General features: G+C 34.9%; 1 protein-coding gene across 5 annotated transcripts in view; it reads right to left on the bottom strand.

Moving 5' to 3' along the window:
- The window catches only part of RPGRIP1L (RPGRIP1 like), a 105,402-nt gene that overhangs the window by 53,916 nt on the left and 29,417 nt on the right, over positions 1-22,069 (bottom strand). For all 5 annotated transcript variants that reach the window (XM_077898406.1, XM_077898402.1, XM_077898401.1 and 2 more), the window contains 8 exons: positions 17,826-17,965; positions 12,651-12,757; positions 12,295-12,345; positions 11,432-11,611; positions 10,779-10,896; positions 6,435-6,887; positions 3,333-3,484; positions 466-844 (listed from right to left, as the gene is read on the bottom strand). In XM_077898406.1, the coding sequence (XP_077754532.1) occupies positions 466-844; positions 3,333-3,484; positions 6,435-6,887; positions 10,779-10,896; positions 11,432-11,611; positions 12,295-12,345; positions 12,651-12,757; positions 17,826-17,965 (1,580 nt within the window). The remainder of the gene's footprint in view (positions 1-465; positions 845-3,332; positions 3,485-6,434; positions 6,888-10,778; positions 10,897-11,431; positions 11,612-12,294; positions 12,346-12,650; positions 12,758-17,825; positions 17,966-22,069) is intronic.

The following is a 22,069-nucleotide window of genomic DNA, read 5'->3' as shown; positions in this document are numbered from 1 at the left end:
AGAATATCAGAAATGGGAGAGGGGGAGGGAGGGAAGAAAGAATACCAAAATTGGTAAACACATAAGTTAACGTGAAGGTCTATAATTATAGTCTCCCTCTTCCTGATTTCTTTAAAAGACAAAAAATCATATAAAGGAATAATTATAGCATTGTTGAGTTTATAACATATATAGGTATTCTTTATACAAATATAGAACAGTAATAGCACAAAGAAGAGGGGAGGAAATGGAATTATATTGGGGTAGACTTTCTATATTTTGATAGAGTTGTTAGTATTAATTTTAGACTGATATGTCAAGATACATATTGGTAATCTGCAGAACTACTAAGAACATAACTAGAAAAAAAAACTATAGGCCCAAAGTTTAAGATTATCTGAGAACATTAGGAAGGTTAATCATATCTGTAACTGAAGTATAATTTAGGTTTGTTTTTATAATTTCAGATTCAAGAAATATGCTTACCTGAGATACACCTGTCATGTGCCAATGAAATCAGAGGCACATTGACTTTTCCTATGTAAATATTCTCTTGAGTATCACTATCATCAAACACATAAAAACTCAGAGACTCTGACTTAAGGTATCGATCCAAATCCATATTCATTGGCACTGGGAAACACATATGATCCTCAAATTGTGGATCATTGCTACTGGGAATGATGGCTGTATCATGGTCTGCAAAATCAAAAAACTTGTATACAACATATGGGTGTGGCTGAAGGTGGCTTCCTCGGGACTGCAGGTTGTTGCAACACCTTACTGTAATATGAAGTTCATTTAAGTTGCCATCTGTGGAATCAGTAGAACTGAGCTGGGCAGTTTTGGGTGCTTGCTGACTTGACTGGAAAAAAATACATATTTATATTATAGTAATAATACAATGAGAAGATAAACAGCAGCTGCCAAATTCCAAACAAAATAATTTTGTAAATGGACAAAAAGATGCATATTTACACTTCATAGTGAATTTCTCAGTAAAAGACCTGATCCTCAGTCAAAAGCAATACTCCCTAGAACATAGGTGAACAGGTGATCTTAAGCTATGAGCAATAAACATACATGCCTGAACATACACGTAGAGACTACTGTTAAAACCTTTAATTCTATTTAATAGCTAATGAATAAAGTGAACAGATGGGTCCAAAGACAAATGTTTTCTAGTTCACAAATTTATTAAGAGCTAATTCTTCAACCACTCCAGCTATTGTGACCATATCTCACTCCTATATAAGAATCCAATGAATTTGATGGAGTCCACCCACAGACATTGTTTTGTTATATTTGAGTTGGCCCTCATCTTCAACCCTTGGTGTATGGGGAAGCAAACATGAGCCTAAAATTAGCCAGTAAACTGAAGCTCAACTGTTATAAGAACAAGAGAACAAGGTCAGAGATAAACATCGGCGGACATAATAAGTTGGATTGGGAGGACATTTCAGAAGAAAGATGAGTGAAAGGTATTAGGCAGAGGTAGAAGCTACTGTACAACTCCATATGAAACTTTTGTTCAGGTGCCAGTGCATAAGCATTTTAGCAAACAATTGCAGTAACTAACTTGTTAAGCTCACCATAGCTGATGACCTAGCATAAAGAAACGTTAGTGTTCCAGCGCCGTGTTTAGTGTTGGAGAATTCTCTACTTTCTACAAAGGGAGCTCCTCTTTCACTGTATTTCTAAATTTGGATTGAGCATCTGGAACCTCTGACTCCAGCAGTGTTTACTGGAGAAGGCAAAATAGAACCAAACTCATAATGTCCTCAGTAGAGACATCTGGTGGTATGGAGAGGAGAAAACTGAGAAGGGAATTCCAATACTGCTGTCCTGGGGCTGGTTTGTATTCAACTATAGAATGCAGAGTGGAATGATTTTTAAAAATACCCCCTGTGGTTCTCACTCCAAATCTACCCACAAAAACTGGATTTCCAACAAACGACTCACCCAAGCCAGAAAATGGGAATCTAAAAACAAACTACAAAACTAAATAAATAGCCGTGTCTCTCTATTTTTAATTCTCTTTTCCATTACAGCATTTCCCATAGTATGTCCTAAAGAATACTAGTCCAGAAAGATGATCTCTAGGAAACAGGTGTCATTCTAAGTTCAGGAATCAGTGTTATATTAGTCATGGTTCTCTAATTGAAAATTATAGAAACTAGTTCCATCTAGCAAATACAACAAAATGAGACTTTAAGTCCATATGGTTATTTCATGGAATTGCGTAGCAGAAATGTGGTGGGTCTTAGGAAGGTAAGAGGTCTAGAAAACTGCCAGAATTTACCCTTGATCTGGAGTCCATTTTTCTCTGTATGCTTGCTCATTATTCCCTTTCTCCAGACCCATTTTCTTTCCTTTGCTGGTTAATATGGTAGAAGATGGCTGCCCCAAAGCTCTCAATTTCACATGTTCCAAGCATGGAGAGTCTTGTTTTCTCTTGAAAGTGGAATCCGATTGGCTTAACTGGGGTCAGGTGGATACCCCTGAATCATTACTCATAATTGAGTATAGAGTGGGAAAAATAGGACCACTGGACATAAATCTGGCCCCTGGGGGCCCAGCCACATGGATAGCAGTGACAGTAATCCAAAAGAAAAAAGATAATTATGACTTGAGCAAACATTCCAAAATGTTTCAACTATATTTTATCCCTTTGTTACTCAACTCAAGTGTGTACTTGAATCTTTCCTCTTGGGATTCTTGTTAAACATGAAAGTCAAGGACCCTATTTAACTTGGCTCACTTTAGTGCTTTCTGCATTCATTGTATTGTGGAATTCTTTTGGAAGTAAGGCCATTATGACTCTATGAAACACAGGGAAATGCTGCTCTGAGGAACTGCATTTAAACTTCCAATTCACAGTACTGCAATTCTATTTTTTGAAAGTACCCTGGGAAGCACAAGGGAGTTCCTTTCTAGTGATGGAACAATTCTGTATCTTGCTTGTGGTGGCAGTTACATGAATATATATACATGATAAAACTGCACAGAACTACTAATGCTACACACGCACATACACACACAAGTAAAAACATAAAATCTGAGTAAGGTCTATGGTCTAGTTAATAGTATTGTACCAATGTCAATTTCCTGGCTTTGATAATGTAGTGTAGTTATGAGAGTGTTACAATTGGGAGAAGCTGGGTGAAGGGTATATAGAACTTCTCTGTACTGCTTTTGTATTTCCTGTAAGTCATAATTATTTTGAAATAAGAAGTTAAAAAGAGTCACTTGATGGCTGTGAAAGAAAATGATTTTGGTTTAAAGCATGACATAAAAAGACATATTATAAAATTTCTGTATCATAAAAATGTCTTAAAGTCCAACCAGCTCACCCATTGCATTTGCTCTGGCCCCTTATGATTTGATGTTATGTATCCCAAAGCCTTTGCTCGTTCTCGATAAAGTCGAATTGCTTGATCCATGGGAATCCGTAATCTGAACCAGTATTCCACTATGCCAAAATTTGGGATGTCTCCTTTAGTTCCTTCAAATCAATGCATAACTCACTGTTAAAATTTTATTCTGAGTAAAATAATGTATGACTTGCACAAATGATGTGTGATTGGCAAAGAACAGAGCTGAAGAAAATAAAGTTATTTCTGCAAGTTGAGTTTCATTGTATGTTAAGTATTATTAAAGAGCAATGTCAAATTATGTTTGAGATATTCCAATTCATACTATTTAAATCCTTCCAAAATATAAAGAAAAAAAACCTAAACACTGTATTACATACTCCACAGATTCTTTTTGATGCTACAGTAGCTTGTTTTTAACAAGTTGTACTCCATGTAGACTGACAGATACAATATAAAATCTCAAAATTTTAAATATAAAATTCCACATTATAATTCAGCTTTCAAGAAATCTTTGGCACCTTCCCACTTCTCTACTGTGCCACAAGTACAGGGACATATGCCATAGCTATGCCAAATATATTTCAGATGTAATACATGCTTGCATGATGTTTCCCCTTGTACACTCTCACTACTCTTTTCAACTCGGGCAGCTATTCATCTCTCTTCCTCCGTGAAGATTTCCTCTACAGTTTCTGGGGGACTTAGAAGCTCTCTGCTTCCTTCAAAGAGGGGAAAGATTTGTCCTCTCATTAGGACACTGACTCCTTTCACTTAACTGTCTATTCACCAGCGTATTTCTCCACCCACACTCCAAGTTTCTTGAGGCCAAGGGCTGTGGTTTCCACTGATATATTCCTACCAATGTGACTAGTATACAATGGGTACTCAATATTTGTTGAATAGAGGATATTCTATACTTAAGCTTTCCTGAGCATAGCATATTATTAAAACTATTTTCCCCATTCTCTTCTACTTCATTATTTACTTTCTCACTAATGGATCATCAACAAACAAACATGATTCTATCTACTATCTTTTTTAAAAAAAGTCCTAAAACCAGAATACTAATGGATACACATAATTTGCTTGTACATGCTTAAAATTTCTTTGGAAGAATTCATAGCTTTGGTGAGGGGGTCCAAGGTAGTTGAGGGACAGAAGTGGGAGAGAGAGGTATTTTATGGTATAAGCTTTTACACCTTATGATTTTTGAATCATGTAAATATGTGTTACCCCTGTGATCAATCAATCAATCAATCAATCAAATAAAATCCCTCCCCAGAAGCTAAATCACCCTCTTTTCTTTTTGAAATGGTTTCTTGGCTGGCCTCTAGGATACTGTTTGTTCTTTAGTTTGCCTTCTAAATCACTGGCCACTCTTTAGTTTCCTTTGCTGGTGTCTCTTCTTCCTAAACTCTAAATTGTGCGGTTTTCCAAGGCTCAATCCTTGGCCACTCTCTCTGCATTGTGTACATTCAGCCTCTATGTGAGATTACAGAGGCCAAAGCCTTAAAATATATTCCATATGGTAATGACTCTCCTTTTCATTTGTTTATCCCCAACCTTTGGGGAGGTGTATCCAATGGTAAGCGTGCCATCTCTATTTGGCTGTCCCAACAAGACAGTCTTAAGTTGTTCAAACAAAATTGACTTTCTTTCTCAGATTTGTTCCTTTCCCAGGCCTAACTCAATAAATGGCTTCCCTATTCTCCTTATCCTGCATGCCAGAAATTCTTGCCTCCTCCATTTTCCTCATTACTCTCCATCTGGTTGATAAGCAAATCTTGAAGTTAATCAAACATCAACTGAAAAAAACTGCTTCTTGTCACCGTTCTCATTACCATCTTAATCTGAGCCATCATCATCTTTCCACAAATTAATGCAAGAGCCTGAAAATGGTCCTAATTTTCCCTTTTGGCCCCGAGAGTCTATTCTTCCCCCAGCACCCAGGGTGGTTTTCCTAAAACCTACGTGTGATCATGTCACTTTCTTCCTCAAAACTCTCCAGTGACTTTAATTACTCAGAGAAAAAAAAAATCCATTTGCCTCATCAGGACCTACAAGTTTCTAGAGCTGATCTGGTCCTTCTACTGTTTTTTTTTGCTTTTGTTTTTTAAAGTGTACTTTTTTTAAAAAAAAAGCTTTTATTTAAATTCCAGTTAGTTAACATACAGTGTAATATTAATTTCAGGTGTACACTTTGGTGATTCAACACTTCCATACATCAAGGTGCTCCTTCATCCCCATCACCTATTTCCCCATCTCCCACCCACCTCCCTGCTGGTAATAGGCAGTTTATTCTCTAGAGTTAAGAGTCTGTTTCTTGGTTTGCTACTCCTCCTCTTTTATTTTTTTCCTTTGCTCATTTGTTTTGTTTCTTAAATTCCACATATGAGTGAAATCATATGGTATTTGCCTTTCTCAGGCTGACTTTGTGTACTCATCCTTCTTTTGCTTTAATCACATTTCTGCTTTAACCATTGGCCTTCCTGCTGTTCCTCCAACATGTCATCTTTGTCTATCTTGGTACTTGCTGTTTCCTCTTCATGAAACATTCTTCCCCCGGACGTCATGGATCTTTACTCAGTTCACCTATCAAGGAAGCTCTTATCTGAATTAGCAACCTTCCATCTTTGTTAGCTTGTTCATTTTTCTTCATCTGATGAGATACGAATTTGTTTTATGGCCTGTCTTCCCCTCTAGAAGATAAGCTCCATGATGGCGGGGGTTCTGTCTTACTTAGCACTGACCACTGTATTTCCAATGTCTAGTAATGGTGATAACATAAGCTCTTAAACTCGGATAAATGACTACAACTAATATTTAATCAAAAAAGGGTATTATATGGTAAATAAATCTGTGCACTTATAAACTTGTGAAAAATTAATTGCCATTGCACTGACATCATTAATGACATTTAGGATAGTCTAATCAACTGTAGGCAGATTACTTAGAGGACACTGTCCTACCCTCAAGGCATCTTGAATCCATAAGAAAAGACAGTAATGTAGAATACCATATTAATATACAAATCAAATTAGTGATTCAAATATCCAAAGCTTATAAGATTGTACTTACCAACCAAACTTGCTGTGCAAAATATTCGACCGCTTTTTTCTAGAATTTCATGGAATCTCAACTGACCTGCTGCAATTGTTTCGTAATCTGTGCTGTAAGCTTGGTGGACCTCAAGAGTGATAGTGTTCTTCTGAATATATTGTAAAAATAAGTCATTAACATGAACGAGATATTGAGAAGTGAAGTTATATTCTGGGTGAAGGCCTTGCACTATGGGAGTTGTCTGTAGCTCAAAATCATAGAAAGCATAGGTACAGAAAGTGATAGGCTCTTTATCTCCAGATGCCCGTAAAACTTCAGAAGAAAACGTTACTTTGTTGATATGGATTTCAAGTAGGTTTTCGCCTCGTTCTAAGTGAATGGTTTCATCAAATTCATCAACAGAGTCATCTGGTGTGATTTCTGGTTTAAATTTATACTGCTTGGTGCCATAGGCAATATCCTTTAATTGGGCTGCAAGAGAAGACACAGAGTTTAGATATTTTTAAATATTGACATATGAAGATACAAACTGGCTTTTGAAGTGGTAGGAAGTCTAAGTGCTTTGGTGAAGAGTCTCAATCTTAAATTCTATGACTACACTGTTTTTCTGTGAGTAATACTGTATTCTATAAAAATTCATCCTTTGTTTTGACATCACTTATTAACAACAAAATTACAACGTAAGTTATAACACAGCCTGTACCAGGTGAAAGGAAAAAGGAAAAAAAAGGCTTTTGAATGAACAGCTGAGGTAAATATTTGGATTCCCCCTATTCCTCTGCTTCTGCTTTATTATATTCTCTCCTTTAAAGTCAATTTCTCTTTCCACTGACTCCTTCCCTTCAGCTTATGGAAATATATACTTTTCTACTTTGGGGGTGATGGATATGTTTACTGTCTTGATTGTGGTGATGGTTTCACAGTATATCCATGGGCCCAAACTCCTCAAACTGTATGCCTTAAATATATGCAGTTTAAAGTATGTTAATTATACTTCTATAAAGCTGCTTTTTAAACAGATATATCTCTTTCTAGATACACATTTTATCCCCATGTTACATCTAAATTTATGGAAAAAGTAAAATACTTTTTCGTATCTACAACTCCTCATCTAACAGACACTTTTCAACTTCCTGCAAAAAAGTATCTGCCTTACTTTTCTCATGAAACTGCTCCAGAAAAGGTTATCATTAACAAATTAATTGCTAGATGGAACAGACTTAGGTTCTTGTATCACTTTATATTTCTTTGCTTTCTCGACAATGATGGTCACTTTCCCTTTTATGAACCCCTATCCTACCTTGGTTTCCATGTCATCGTCTGCCCTGCTTCTCCTTCTACCTCTCTTGTTCTTTTCTAAGGGTTTCTCTTTTTTTCATAGTTTGCTGGGGGTCCTGTTTTTATCCTCTTAGCCCTCATATTCTCATGGATGATCATCTCCATCTTTTGTGACTTCTGCTACTAGCAATATGCAAAGACTCTCCTCTTTCTATTTTTAATTCAGTCTATTTCCTGAATTCCAGACCCATACATCTCATGGTTTGCTGAGCCCTCTGCCTATGAGGGACCCAGCTACAGCAAACTATTTATCCAAAATAGAATATAGCTACTGTAGAGTATTCTTTTCCAGTTATTTCTGTACTCTGAATCTCAAGCACCGGTGTTACCATTCAACCAGTTGCCTAAACTTGTTGCCACAGAATTGTTCTAGTTTTTCTTTCTCTTTACTGTCCCAACCTTCATAGAGTCACGACTATTCAACATTGTCTCTTTAATCTTTCCAAATTTGTCCCTGTCCATTCTCTGTCTACTAATGCCATCTTACCTACATTCCCAGTGTTTGCTACTCAGATTATTATGGAACCCAAAGTGCTTCCTTCCTTCAAATCTTATTTACCCTTTCTAATAACTACAGCATAATCTCCAAAATACAATTCTGGGTATATTACTGCCTACTTTAAAAATTGTTTAGTGGTTTTTTTAGGTTATTAAGTCTCAAACTCTTCAGGGTGGCAACACGGCCTTCATGATTTGGCTCTTTCCAGCCTTACCTGGAGAGATTTTCCTTCCTTTACTAATCATGAGTTCCAACTACAGGGGTACGCATGCAGATTTGCAAATGAAAAGCACTGCGTCCTCTACTGTCTGGAATGCCTTTCACTGCTTTTACTTAGTGGCAAATTCTGTCATCTTTAAAGATTTCAAACCTACTTTACGGAGTCCTCTCTGAATCTTCAGGTTTAAATAGGCATTCTCTCCTTAGTGTTTCCTTGTTATGTTCTGCATTTTCCTAGCTTCACACTCTTCATGGTCAAGTATAACTGTCCATTTATGTGCTCCATCTTTTTTGAAAAAAAATATTTTATTTATTTATTCAAGACAGCAGAGCAGGAGCAGGGGGAGGAGCAGAGGGAGAGGGAGAAGCAGATTCCTTGCTGAGCGTGAAGCCCAGGTGTGGGGCGGAATGGGGAAGGGAGGACACACATGACAATGCAGGGTGATCCCATGACCTTATAAGATCACAACTCAGCCAAAGTCAGATGCTTAATGGACTGAGCCACCTAGGTGCCCCTGTCCTATGTGCTCCATTTTATCTAAGTTCCTTAAGGGTGGTACCTGAGCTTTTTTTCCTATTTGGATCCTCCCTGCCTAGCACTTTGCTCAGGAGGCATTAAGAACCTGAGCATGTTTAAGGAATGAATTTATGAATGAATGAATTTAAGGGACAGATGAATTATATTGGTGAAGATTTAGTAACACTAATAGGAATGAATTTAAGGGACAGATGAATTATATTGGTGAAGATTTAGTAACACTAATAGGAATGAAAATCCCAAGCGATGTGACTTCCTTGTTATTTAGGAAAATTCTATTAAGCAAATTTTTATTGAGTACTACTTGAAATAAAAGGTAAATACTGCTCTATTGGAAAACTCTGTTCAGGCAGATAAAGATATTTATTGAACCTTTCTACTTAGAGCCATGGTTCTCAAAGTGTAGTCTGGGAACCCCGAGGGTTCCTGCAACTGCTTTGAAGGTTAGTGAGGTCAAAACTATTTCTAAAATACTACTGACATGTCACTTGCCTTTTTCGTTTTTATTCTTTCACAAGTTAAGTGTTTAATGGAGTTCCCCAGGCTACATAATGTGTGATATCATAACAGATTGAATGCAGAAGCAGGTCTAAAAACCCAGCTGTTTTCTATTGAGGTATACACCAAAAAGTTTGCAAAAATGTCAATTAAAAAAAGGTAAAACAATTTAAAACAATGTCACTCTTCTCACTATTTTTTGGTATGGAAAATACAGCTTTTAAAAAATAAATACTGTAACTTATGTTAACATATAACAGGTTTATTAATTTCACATGACATAAAATAAATATTTTCAAAATTTCTCTTTTAATTCTTAATATGATAAATATAACCCATATAAGCAAGGAGGCCTTTGGGATCCTCAGTAATTTTTAAGAGTGTAAAATTACTGCTGGCATCAATCATTTGAATTAAACATTGTATGTCAGGGGACTTGAAAGAAAGACAAAGTACTTAGCATCATAGAGTTTATATTGCAGTCACAGGGAATATGCAAAACTCCAACAGTAAAGAACACTTACGTAATATAATCCCCACAAATATTTTTTGAGTACATAGGAGGAAAAATGGTTAGTACATAGTTAGTACATAGTATTTTTCAAAGTATAGCCCTGCACCTCTATCTGAATTGCTCGGAGTAATTTCCAAATATATATAGAATCATGGACCCCCAGATCTCTAGGGCTAGGGCCTAGGAAGCTACATTTGAAACAAGCTCCTCATGTGATTTTCATACTTGTTAAAGTCTGGAAACCACTGCAAGGACATTTCAAGTAGATGAATGATCAGAGCCAGCTTCTTGGCACAGGCGTGCATTGCAATTGGGTAGATTTCAAAGCAGGGTAAAAGGGTATATGTTGGGCATAAAGGAGGCTCTCAGGTGGAGCAAAGGTACCATGGTAGGACTGAGAAAGGTGAATCTGACAAAGAGCAACCGCACTTGTTTGGATGAGATACATAGCTTGTTTAGAAGAGAAATTAGAAACGGGGTCTACAAAGTTAGGTCTACAATGTCACAAAGTACTTTGAAATCTTGCCTACAACACTGAATCTGGAAAGCAACAAAATTACTAAAAATTCTTGAGTAGGAAAGAAGCAGATAAAAACCAATCTTTCTGATAAAACTCCATAAATTCTGAGAATTTATTAATTACAGCTATGAATCAGAAAAATATAGAGCAAAAATAAATCGTGAATGTAGATTTGGATGACATTTTCAACTATTGTAAAATCCATTCATCTAGGTACTGTGGACAAAGAACTGTACCTTCTAGTTTCTGGATGCGTGCAGCTCTGGTATCAAGAAGATGAACATATTGTTCCACTTTGAGTTCATAATCTTGCTGCAAATTTTCCATCTTCTGGGTCACTGCTTCAACTTCCATCTAAAAAATAAGAGATAACAAGTTTCAATACTTAGGATTAGTTCCATTTTCATTTTTTAAAGCAATATGACTCAAGCATTTCCTAGATCCTGGGGCTATCAGGAACTGTAAACCATGGTTTTCTGACCTCCAATAGCTTATAGCTTAGAAAATTGTGCTTGGCGATGTCCATAAATCAGAAGTAAAATTAACAAAACCCCAGATGCCTTTTCATGGAGGTGATTTTCCTGTTTGTTAAAGGCTAAAATAACATGTGGTTGTGTAGGATAACTACAATCCATTTACAGAAAGTGCTAGTACCAGCTAAGGTGAATTCATTGCTGCTATTTCTTCTCTAAAACCAGGACTTTAAAAAAATTATTTGTTTTTAAGCTATTTACTCTAAGAACCTAGTTACAAGATCAAATTCCAGGCATGTGGGTAATGCACGATAAGAGATTATGACAGATAATAATACATAATACTGCTTTGGAAAGTAAATCACCAGGAGTGTATCACAGGAAGCCTATTCTCCCGACTTAGTGCAGCACATTACCTGATAATCTTTATTAATTTTATGTTGCATAATTAGCATGTTTCGTGTCTTTTCAAGTTCTTGTACTGTTTCTGCGTGAGTTGCTTGTAGCTCTTTCATGGAGCGTTCTAGATCTTTGTTAATTTTATTGTCTACTTTCTCTAAGAAGGAAAGGTCTCCATTTTTTTGTGATTTTTCAGCCTAAAACAAAAACATGTTTTATTATTGAAATAAGAGTTTCTAAAATGTAATCATGTGAATTAATATAGATATAGCAGGGAACAAATCATTAATTGAAAACAGATATATTTCCATTTTCCATCAGGAATTAAAAAATCCTGATTCAGAGAATATATTTGGATAGACATTTGGAACAATTACAGAGAATTCTAAAAACAGTTTATTACTTCATGACATAAAGAAGAATCATGTACATTTCTATTTCTTCAATTGATTAAAAGCTACACTGTGTTGATTTAAAGGGAACAAAATGTATTTTCTCAGGTCTTCTTATAAATAACAGAATATCCTAGACCTGAAAAATATCTTCTGGTAATATTTATAATTCAATATTTTATTTAAGATAATAGGGTATATACCAATATCTCTTAGGACAGAAAATTACTGATTAGTTTTATAGCGAGGTGTATAAAAGTGAAATGTTTGTTACAGTTGGAGAAAGTGCTTTAAATAAGAGTTTTTGAGGTCTATTTTAATGTAATTTTGATGTCATTATGAAATATGTATATGCTATAACTAAATGTCACCTGACCACTTTCCTGAATAATTCATTCTCTGAGTATAAGGGTTACAGACAAGGGTCATCATTATGCTGAAACAGTTATATGTAGACATGAAATTCATGGTGAAGTTCAGAAAGTTACCTTTATAAGTAGGAGAGCTTCACTCAATTCATCAGCATTAATATCACTATCCTGCAAAAGATAGAGTAAGTAAAAGCTCACAATGAGATATTAATGGAAAGTACAAGAGACATTCCAACTATGCAGATTATCCTCATGGAACATAAGCTGCCTGATACCATGAATTAAGAAACTAAGTACACGAGACATTCCAACTATTCAGAATCTCCTCCTGAAATGTAAGCTGCCTAATAACCATGAATTAAGAAATTAAGTAATATATTTGAAGTCTTTTGCTTTGTACTACAGTTTCCTCCAAGCATAAAATACTGAGATAAAAATTTGGAGTTTATTTCCTAAGTAAGAAAATAGTTCACCTGGTTGTAAAACTTCATGCGGTGTTTAAGGTCATCAAGTTGTTGCTTTTGTTCCAGATACTGTAACTGTAGTTCTCTGTTTTCTTGAGTGAGTTTCTCATTTTGGTCTTAGAAAAAAAGTTGACACAATTAGAAAGGTAAGAGAACATGAGGCATAAGAACGTATTTAAAATTGATATAATTCCTGATACGTATTGTTCTGGTCAGAGGAAATTGTGCTAGCACCTAGACAAAGGCAGTGAGGGAATGAGGAACAAATGAACGCTATCATGTGTCTACCATATGATCCAGTTGCTTATCAAAAACTGAAGACTTAAGTTCACAGTATTAATATAAGGAAATTGTGGCCTCTGGGACTTCAAAGGAACATTCTATCTAAAATACCTAAGAAAATATGTTTCTAAATCTATGATTTTTACTTACTTATTAAGGGTCCTGAAAGGCATGCAAAAAAATTTTTGTCTTTTAGTGTCTTAATTGACTTCCTTAAGTTTTCTTTTCCCAATTTAGCATAAAGTCTTTTTATTAAAACAACATTAATTTCTCTGGTATTAACTAAACCCATCATTTTAATCAACCACATTTTGAACAAATCTGTTAAGATAGGAGAAATGGATTCTCAGCTAGTGCATGGTAGCATCAGTAATAATTCATGTGTGCTCTTTATTCATTGAGTTTGAACTGTTAATTAGTAGGACATGGACTCAAAGCTGTCGTTAAGGACTATAGATAGGTTATGTCTGCCCAGGCACTCACTTGCCTGGACTCACAAGTAGGAGTACAGGGTACAGCTACAAAAGATGGTAAATTCATAAAGAGACTAATTTTTCATTCCCTGCGTTAAACATATGTTTAACTTAAAAGAAAAAAAAAAAGAGTTAGCTAACAAATCTATTCTTTAGTCTCATGTTCTTCAGCATACCTCTCAACACAGTTCACTGTGGGGGGTCAAGTATCCTTTCTGGCTCCCCGTAGACTAACTCCAAACCATGTCATCCAAAGTGTCTCCTAATCTCATCCTATTTTCAAAGATTTGTGTTTATCAAAAGTCCTCAATTCAAGTTGTACATTTTTGTTTCCTTTTCTTAAAAAAAACAAGCCAACACATTTGCCAAGAATTCTTTACATGAATACACAAATACATTTCTGATTTTTAAAATGCTTTATGTTCCCAAGCTATAAATATTACATGTAAGTGAAAATCATAAATTACACAATTAAGAAGAAAGGGAATAAATTTGGATTATTTTTGATGTCACATATTTCCTGACAAACTAAAAAGCAAAAAAAAAAATGTGACTCTAGGGTATGCAGAGACATTTTAATATCAAATATATAAACATTTTTATCTTATCGATGAAAGGTTAAAAGGTTATACTCAAGTATAAGTTGCTAATACTAAGTGACCTAAATGAGACAATTTCCAAATGTGAACAGTACTTGGAAATTTTGAAGACAAATACTTGTCTTTAAACTAAAAATTAGGATTAATTATAAACATGAATTTGTAGAGGAGATAAACATCTTTTTCAGTTACAGAATAGAGTAAGAGTGTGGAATGCTTTCTTTTATGTTGATTAGGTTAAAAAACCTAGATAGGAATGGTTAGGTAACAGAAAGAAAGTTAAGTACAGTAAGAAAAACGTAAAACCAAAGGTCTTGAGGCTGATATAATTTCCTTCTCTGGCCTGCAAGAAGTGCTACGGGTTGTGAGGTTGAGGTAAAGGGGAAAGGACATGACGACTTCATCCAAAGTATATTTTGATTACTAGTTTTATGTTCTAGTTTTTCTATTCTCTCAATATTTCACAGCAGGGTCCTGAGAATGATATGCTAGTAGGTATAAATAAACTTATTCAAATGTTTCTTCCTTTGTTGATTTCTGTTTCCACAACAATGTCCCCGTTTCCCCTCATATTTTTAAAAGTAGGATGTTATTAGTGGGAAAGTATTTTATTAGTGGGAAAAGACATTACTAGATACTAGTACCTTTCTTTCTACTAAATTTTATGTAGAATTATCCACAATATTTTCCCTTTCTCAAACTGTTTATTGGGGATATAACTCCTGGGTCTTTAAAAAGCACGGAGATGCTATAGTTCAAAGAAGAGATAGACTTGCTGAATTATAATATGAAAAATCAAAGCATCCTGTACAAGATGAAAAATAACCTCCTTACCTTATGATTTGACAAAAAGCAGGTTAAGCTAAACAGTATTTTATTCAAATGAGATAACATTTTACTCTTTTAAAATTATGTTCTTCAAGCACACCATTAACAAGCAGAGTGCAGAGAACAATTCAACTAAACAATTTTCAGAGCTCCTTTGTGCTAATATCTTCAGCTGTGATCAATATAACCATATGCATTATGCTGAATTATGCATTTCAGCTAAAGATAGAAAGGAACTTTCAAAAGCAGGGCCTTTAAACACATGCAGTTAATTTAAGCATTAACCAAATGCAAACTGCATTTACATATCCTTCCCCCACATATTCACACAATCTGAAACTAATTTGTACCTTGAATAAAGAGGTGAGTATTCTCTAAAAATAATTTGCCAGTTAGATGAATGATTCTAAGAACCCAGGGAAACATCTTCTGGCAAAGAACACTTGATACATGAAAAGGTAAATGTGTGAAGAGACTTCAAAGTAAAATGAAACAATTTAAAAATCTGTAATACAAAAAGGAACTTTCTAATATTAAAAGATTTCCTTATATAGACAATTTCAATTTTTTTTGTTTAGTATTTCCCTGGGGGAAAAATGATTCAAGGCTGTAATATTTTTCTTATAATCTATTGTAACATTTTCACAAAAAACCCCCAAACTTTAATCATTAGATCTATAAATTTCAGGAGGTCAAGCAAAATAAATAACAGTTGTACTAAAAAGAAAGATTCAGTTCTAGCAATTTTTCTTAAGGAAACAACTGAATAAATGTGTAAATATTTGTGTAGAAAGATGTTTATGATACTTAAAAAAAAACTAAAGCTATTTAAAAATTCATCCACAGAAGACTTAAACAATCTTTGGTACATCTTCACATGGAAAACTATGACAACTTAATAAATGGTGATGATGATGTGGATTTATATTTATACTCAAGGAACGATTTCATAATATAGTAAATAAAAAAGCACATTATAAGACTATCTGTGCATACAGAAACAATTCTGGAAGGATATACATAAAAATATTAATAATGATTATTTTGTGGGTTGTGTGACTGAGTGACTTTTAGAATTTTTTTTCTTGTTTGCTTACTGGACTTTTTTTAGTGGTATACATGACATAAAAAGTAAAAAAAATGAGGAATGTATTAATGGTGGATTAAAATGACTTAGCAACTTCAGTTTTAATAATTTAAAAGAACCGGGATCCCTGGGTGGCGCAGCGGTTTGGTGCCTGCCTTTGGTCCAGGGCGCGATCCTGGAGACCCGGGATCGAATCCCACATCGGGCTCCCGATGCATGGAGCCTGCTTCTCCCTCTGCCTGTGTCTCTGCCTCTCTCTCTTTCTGTGACTATCATAAATAAATAAAAATTAAAAAAAATAATTTTAAAGAACCTTTGGAATTAATTCAGCAATAGATAGTTTTTTTTAAAAAAGACCACCAAGATTCTATCCCCTTAAGAGTTTCTTTCCAGAGACCAATTCAGATGCTTAGAGATAAAGAATTTTGGAGTTAATATTTGGGGATATATAGAAAGCACAGAAATAAGGCAGGTCTTGTTTTTTTTTTTTTTTCCCCATTTCTCTTCCATTAAGAATGGAGAGTTTATATTTGTTGTTGGCAAAAAGAGAGGGAATATAGAGTGATTCTGCTTCCTTCAGTCAGCAAGGATTTACTGAGCAACTACTAAACAAAAGCACTCTGTTAAGTACCACATAAAAATCAGGAAATATGTATCTTTGACATCAAAACTTTTAAGTGCCCACCCAGTCACAAATCATGCCACTATTTTATTCTACTCACAATATTTCCAAGAAAAATTCATAATTTTTCACGAAATTCAGTCACTTGGTAAATAAATATTGCAAATGTGTCTTTCACTGAAATTAAGACTACATTGATTATAAGTGTTCTGATTTCATATTTCTTAAAATATTAAAAAAAGGTCAGACCATAATTTTAAAATGTTATCATTTATAAGATGTATACCAATTTCAGAGATGTCAAAAGAGAAAAAATATCTCTTATAGTTAATAAAATATGGCATTGTTATCTAAATAGAGTGCTAAGTAGAAATGTATTTTTTAACTAAGCCTGCATTAAACTTTGAAATGCTCTCATGCAACACAACTGCAAATGTTCAAAAGAAGCAACGTTATCACATCACTTGGTTTATGTAGTAGATGAGCAACAGATACAACATTTGACGCAAATAATTCAATTCCTCTGTTGTGCATTTGTGTGTATAATCTAGTAAGTCAGACATCTACTCTAATTATAATTATTTTGTTTCCATGAGATGAGAAGGGTGAGATCTGTGACTTGTATACAAAACTTATTAATGATTATTATTTTAGCAGGGATATCTTGACAAGTCTTCCTGGTATTTAAGTTCACTGTCATAGGGTAGATTTAGATATCTCATTATCAGAGATCTTCCCTGTTCGACGTATCAAAACTAGCAAGCTACTTCTGCTACTCTATCATCTTACCCCGCTTTTTTATTCCCACTGCACTTGCCACCACCTGACACGTTGCATATTTAATTATATTCAGTTTCTCCCCATTGAATTTATGTTGCATGAGGGCAACGCCTCTGTTTGGTTCATTGCTGTATCCCCCTGAACTTTGAACACTGCCTAACATATCCTGGTAGCTCAGTAAATGCTCATTGACTGCTGAATACAGAAAGGCTCGACATTTAGGAAACAAAACAAAACAAAAAACGAAAGACAACCTGAATAAAAAGTATCACTGATGAGGAAAACAAACAAACAAACTCCTTTGGCATATAAGGTAGGTTGAGTAAATGGAAATTTTGAGTGACCAATAAACTCACGAACATGGATGGCCATTAATACAAGATATGTCCCCCATATGTAGCACGGTGCCTGGCAAAACAGTAGGCGCCACAATCAGTGCTGACCGAGTCAGTGAATAACAATGAGTAACACAGATGTCTGAAATGAATAAGTCAGTAGTCGTTTTATATGTACCTCTTTCGTTTTTGAATCTGTCAAGGATTTCAGTTTTGTCTGTTAGGTCAGATTTTAAGGCAGTCTCGAGTTGAGCGATCTGTACTTTCAGCTGCTGTTCCTTTAACTTCCATTGCTCTTCGTGGGCAGCACTGAAGGCACTGCAAAAACACACGTGACATGCAAGGAGAGCCTGGAAATCGGCTTCAACCGAAAATACCAAAGAGAAAAGCTTTTAGTGGCACAGAGACCACTGTCATCATGTCTTAGGAATTAAGTAAACATATGCTGGTCTGCTGCTGTTGAAACCAAGGCGCCTTTCTCAGGCTGCGGTTAGGAAACATGAAAGGGTTTGTGGGATGAGCAAAGGAACTGGCCTTAATTTAGAGCTCTACAGTCAGAAAAGTTGGCAGTGTGCAGCTTTTGTGGGACTAGTAAAGGAATTCAGATACTGTACATACTCTAGAGGAATCTGCAATTCCAAACCTCAGCCATCGGCTTCGGATAAAACTCTGCTCTCCCACATACAAACCCTCTTCAAACAGAGAAAACAGGCTCGCCACCTGATCTTCACTTCTAGAACCTGAAACTTTTACCGAGTCTGTGCTTAATAATACACATTCACAGAATTCCGGCCATGAAGTGCTAGCACAGTGAACTATGAGACAGTAATTCTGCTATTAAGAATTAGTGATAATGTAGTTTTTGTCCTAACACAACACACACAGCAATAACAAGCTAAGAATGAAGTTTTACTTGTAACACAACTGTGAAGAAAACCCAGTGAGAACACCCCGGTAAGAATGATGAAGACAGAAATGTTATTCCTTAGTAGAAGCACAACAGTTTAAACTCTTGTTACAATCTACTAATGACAAAATCTCAGCATTCATTTGCACCAGTGGTTCCCGAATGCCGATAAACTAAACACTAGTGCTAGACTGTTGCACTAAAAACCCTCAGAGGGATAGAAAAATGAAGGATCTGGGGCCCGGGAATTCATAGTTTTATAAAACTTCCCCAGGTGATAGCCAGGTTTTGGAAAAACTGATCTCGATCTGTATCTCAGCAGAAAACTATTATCTGTGAAGCTTGATATGATTGAATAATTATCAGCAGCTTTGACTCTTCTCCTTATTTTAAACCTAGTAAATGAAATAAGAACTCATAAAATCTGGTTTTGTAATGATGCAAATGGAAGAAAAGCTTGTTTTTGAAAATTGCCCTTAATGTTGCTCTCAGCTAGTCTTGAGTTTTTATTCTAAAAGAGATACTTTTCTGAGAGGCATGGCTTTCAAAGGAACAGAATTGTGTGTCTATTTTACATTTTGAATGTTTTTATTGCATTTAAAATAATATGAGCTTAAAAATAAATGGAATTCTAGAAGTTTCTCTAAATATGGTCTCTGTTTCTTCTATCAATGTTCTCATTTCACATATGGAATCTTAAGAAACACATGGACCTATATACTAGTCTTTTAAGTTAATTTTATCAGTGGTATGATTATCTAGACTTAAATGATATCCAAACAAAGCATGTACTTTAAATATTAAAGAATATTCCTTTACATTTACATTTTCATTTTTTAAAAATAAAGAACAAACAATTTCTATGTCTGGTCAAATTATGTAAACCAAACACGTGTGTGTGTGTGTGTGTCTTGTATTATTAAAAACATGTACTACCCGGAAAAAAAATTAGCATGATGAAATAGGCACAATTATACATTATATCAGACGCCAAAAATTAGAAACAGTAGTGTTCCAATAGCATTAGTACCAGCAAAAAGATCACCAACAGTTAATCTGGCAGAAACATCAGAAGCTGTATGTGTTTAAATTAAGAACAATTTAGCAGCCTGGTTTCTCCAAACCCACAAAATACTAGTGTAAATCAGCATAAGTCAATCTGAATTTAGTCCACTGCTATTTTCCCTCTAAATTTAGGATTACATTCCACTGGAGTTTCATGAGGAATTCCTTTTGAATTTACTGTATTCCTCTATGCTTGGAGCCATCTGTGTAACTATAAATGGTGAACCACATCTGGCTCCATTTTCTTTGTAAAGGCTGTGTACATGATTAAATCTGCATATGAGAACAGTCTTTGAGAAACTTTTATTCATGAAAATGTTTTTGTATATTGCCTATAGTGACAAGTGAGGGGGGATCATAGTTGGTCTGTGTGCACATTTCATTGTCACATTCTATTGCAGAAGTGAGAAAATGTCAATCTATAGTCGAATGCCCATTGGTGCCTGTGGTCACTGGCATGTCCACTGGCAGTCATGGGTCAACATACACAACGTTGATCAACAACATGATCAGATAGAAATAAGAGCTGAAAAATTAATCTCCACCCTAAGGCCTTTTTTCTTACAGAAGAAATTTCATATATTCCAATGTTTAAGGGCATCCTAATGTATGAGAGAGGGAAGAATAAGCTCTAAGTCATCCACAAAGAAATCCATAGGTACTTTAGTTTAGACCTAATGGAAATTAAATACGTATTTACATAGGGATATTTCACTTGCTGAAAGAAAATGATGCTCCAACTGTACTCAGTTTGATTTCTGGGAAGCACAAAATGCTTGTATTTGATCACATGAGCTTTCATGATTCCTAGAAGATTGTAGGGGACAGGTGCTCACTTTACAGAAATGGAGCCCAGAGAGTCTGTGAGTGGTCAGCAGTGCTCCATTAAATTTTGGATATTAGACGACTACTACTATTGTAAAAACCGATTCTTAAAACGGTTAACACCATCTCCAAGAACTAACCAACTCTTTTTTTTTTCTTCTTTTTTTTTTTTAAAGTAGGTATTAGTGCCTCTTAGGAGTAATACCTTAAAATCACTTCTCACAGATTCTCTGGATCCTATCTCAAATTAACTAAATCTGAATTGGATGGTAGTGGGAGGCTGGGGGATGGAGGTTTCAAAGGGGTAGTGAAACCTATATTTTGCTGTTTTCCAGGTTATTCATATATACAATAGTAGAAGGACTATTGTATTCATCAGTTACACCATGCTAAAACTAGATATATATACTAACTTCAAAAATGGGACACAGCTTTACAATACTGTAGTATAAAGTTTCTCTCTGACCACACAAATTTCATTGCAAAAAGTTTATTCTGAATTTTTAAATGGAATATTTCTTAAAGTTATACTTATTTCTTGGCATCATATCAAAAATGTTCTCTCATATTAAAACAAGCTCATACCAAATACTAACATGAGGGTTTTATTTTACCAGATGATTCCCTAATATGTCATATGTCAAGTAATAAACACATTCAAAATTTCATTTGGAAAAGGAAGATGAGAATGTAATCTGCAAATCATATTTTTCTCCTGAAAACTAGCCAATTTTGAATAACAAACAAATGCTCTCCTTTAAAAAACATGCTATCACCATGACTAACCAAACAGGGAGTAAATTTATTTAGTTTTTGATGAGCACTAGATGTTGGCAATGATGAGTAACAGAACCACGAAACACAAAAGCTGTAAAAAATCTTAAGGGCAACAATGATTTTTGTGGAAGTGTCTCTAATTCTGCTTCTGAAAACATAATATATATTAAAAATTTGTACTAGAGAATTTTATAGTTCTATTTGCTATCATGTGTGCTTGCTGGGTTTTGTGCTTAAGTGACATTAATTCTTTTTTTTGATACAAAGTGTTTTGACACCCATTACACACATTTACTTCCATATATCTCACACAAAATTCAAGTGCAAGCTGCATAATGAAGTCTGTTTTTAATGTGACAAGAAAAAAATGTAGCTCAAGCATAAAACATTAAAAAAAAAACCCTTCAAAAAAAAAAAAACCCTTCAAAGTCAGATTTACACTCTCAGATCATCTACTAATATGGAGAGATAAAGTTTCACGGTGATAAAGTAAATACGAGAAAAACATCTCTCCCTCAAAATTCCATTTATGCATTATTCCCAGCTAAGTTTAATGTTTTTTATTCCCAGAAGGTATGTTCAGTAAATCTTCAAATTGGGAAGTAGAAAATGTATAAGTAATGGCCAAATGGCACTTATTTTCTTGTATTAAGACCATGTTAAATTATTTGAAGTTACAAGATGTTGAGGATAAATATAAATCAATAACAATTTCTGAATGCTTAGTAGTTCTATCATTGCACGAACATTTCCCTTCCACAGGATCAGTTTTCTAATGCAATAAAATCAGAGAGATAATGAAGAACAGGGGGAAAAATTCAATTTCAGAGTCAAAAGAATGGGGTTTG

The sequence above is a fragment of the Canis aureus genome, chromosome 5, assembly GCF_053574225.1.
Source record: "Canis aureus isolate CA01 chromosome 5, VMU_Caureus_v.1.0, whole genome shotgun sequence".
Taxonomy (NCBI): Eukaryota; Metazoa; Chordata; class Mammalia; order Carnivora; family Canidae; genus Canis; species Canis aureus.
Note: the sequence above shows the minus strand (reverse complement) of the source record. Positions and strands in the feature narration are given on the sequence as shown.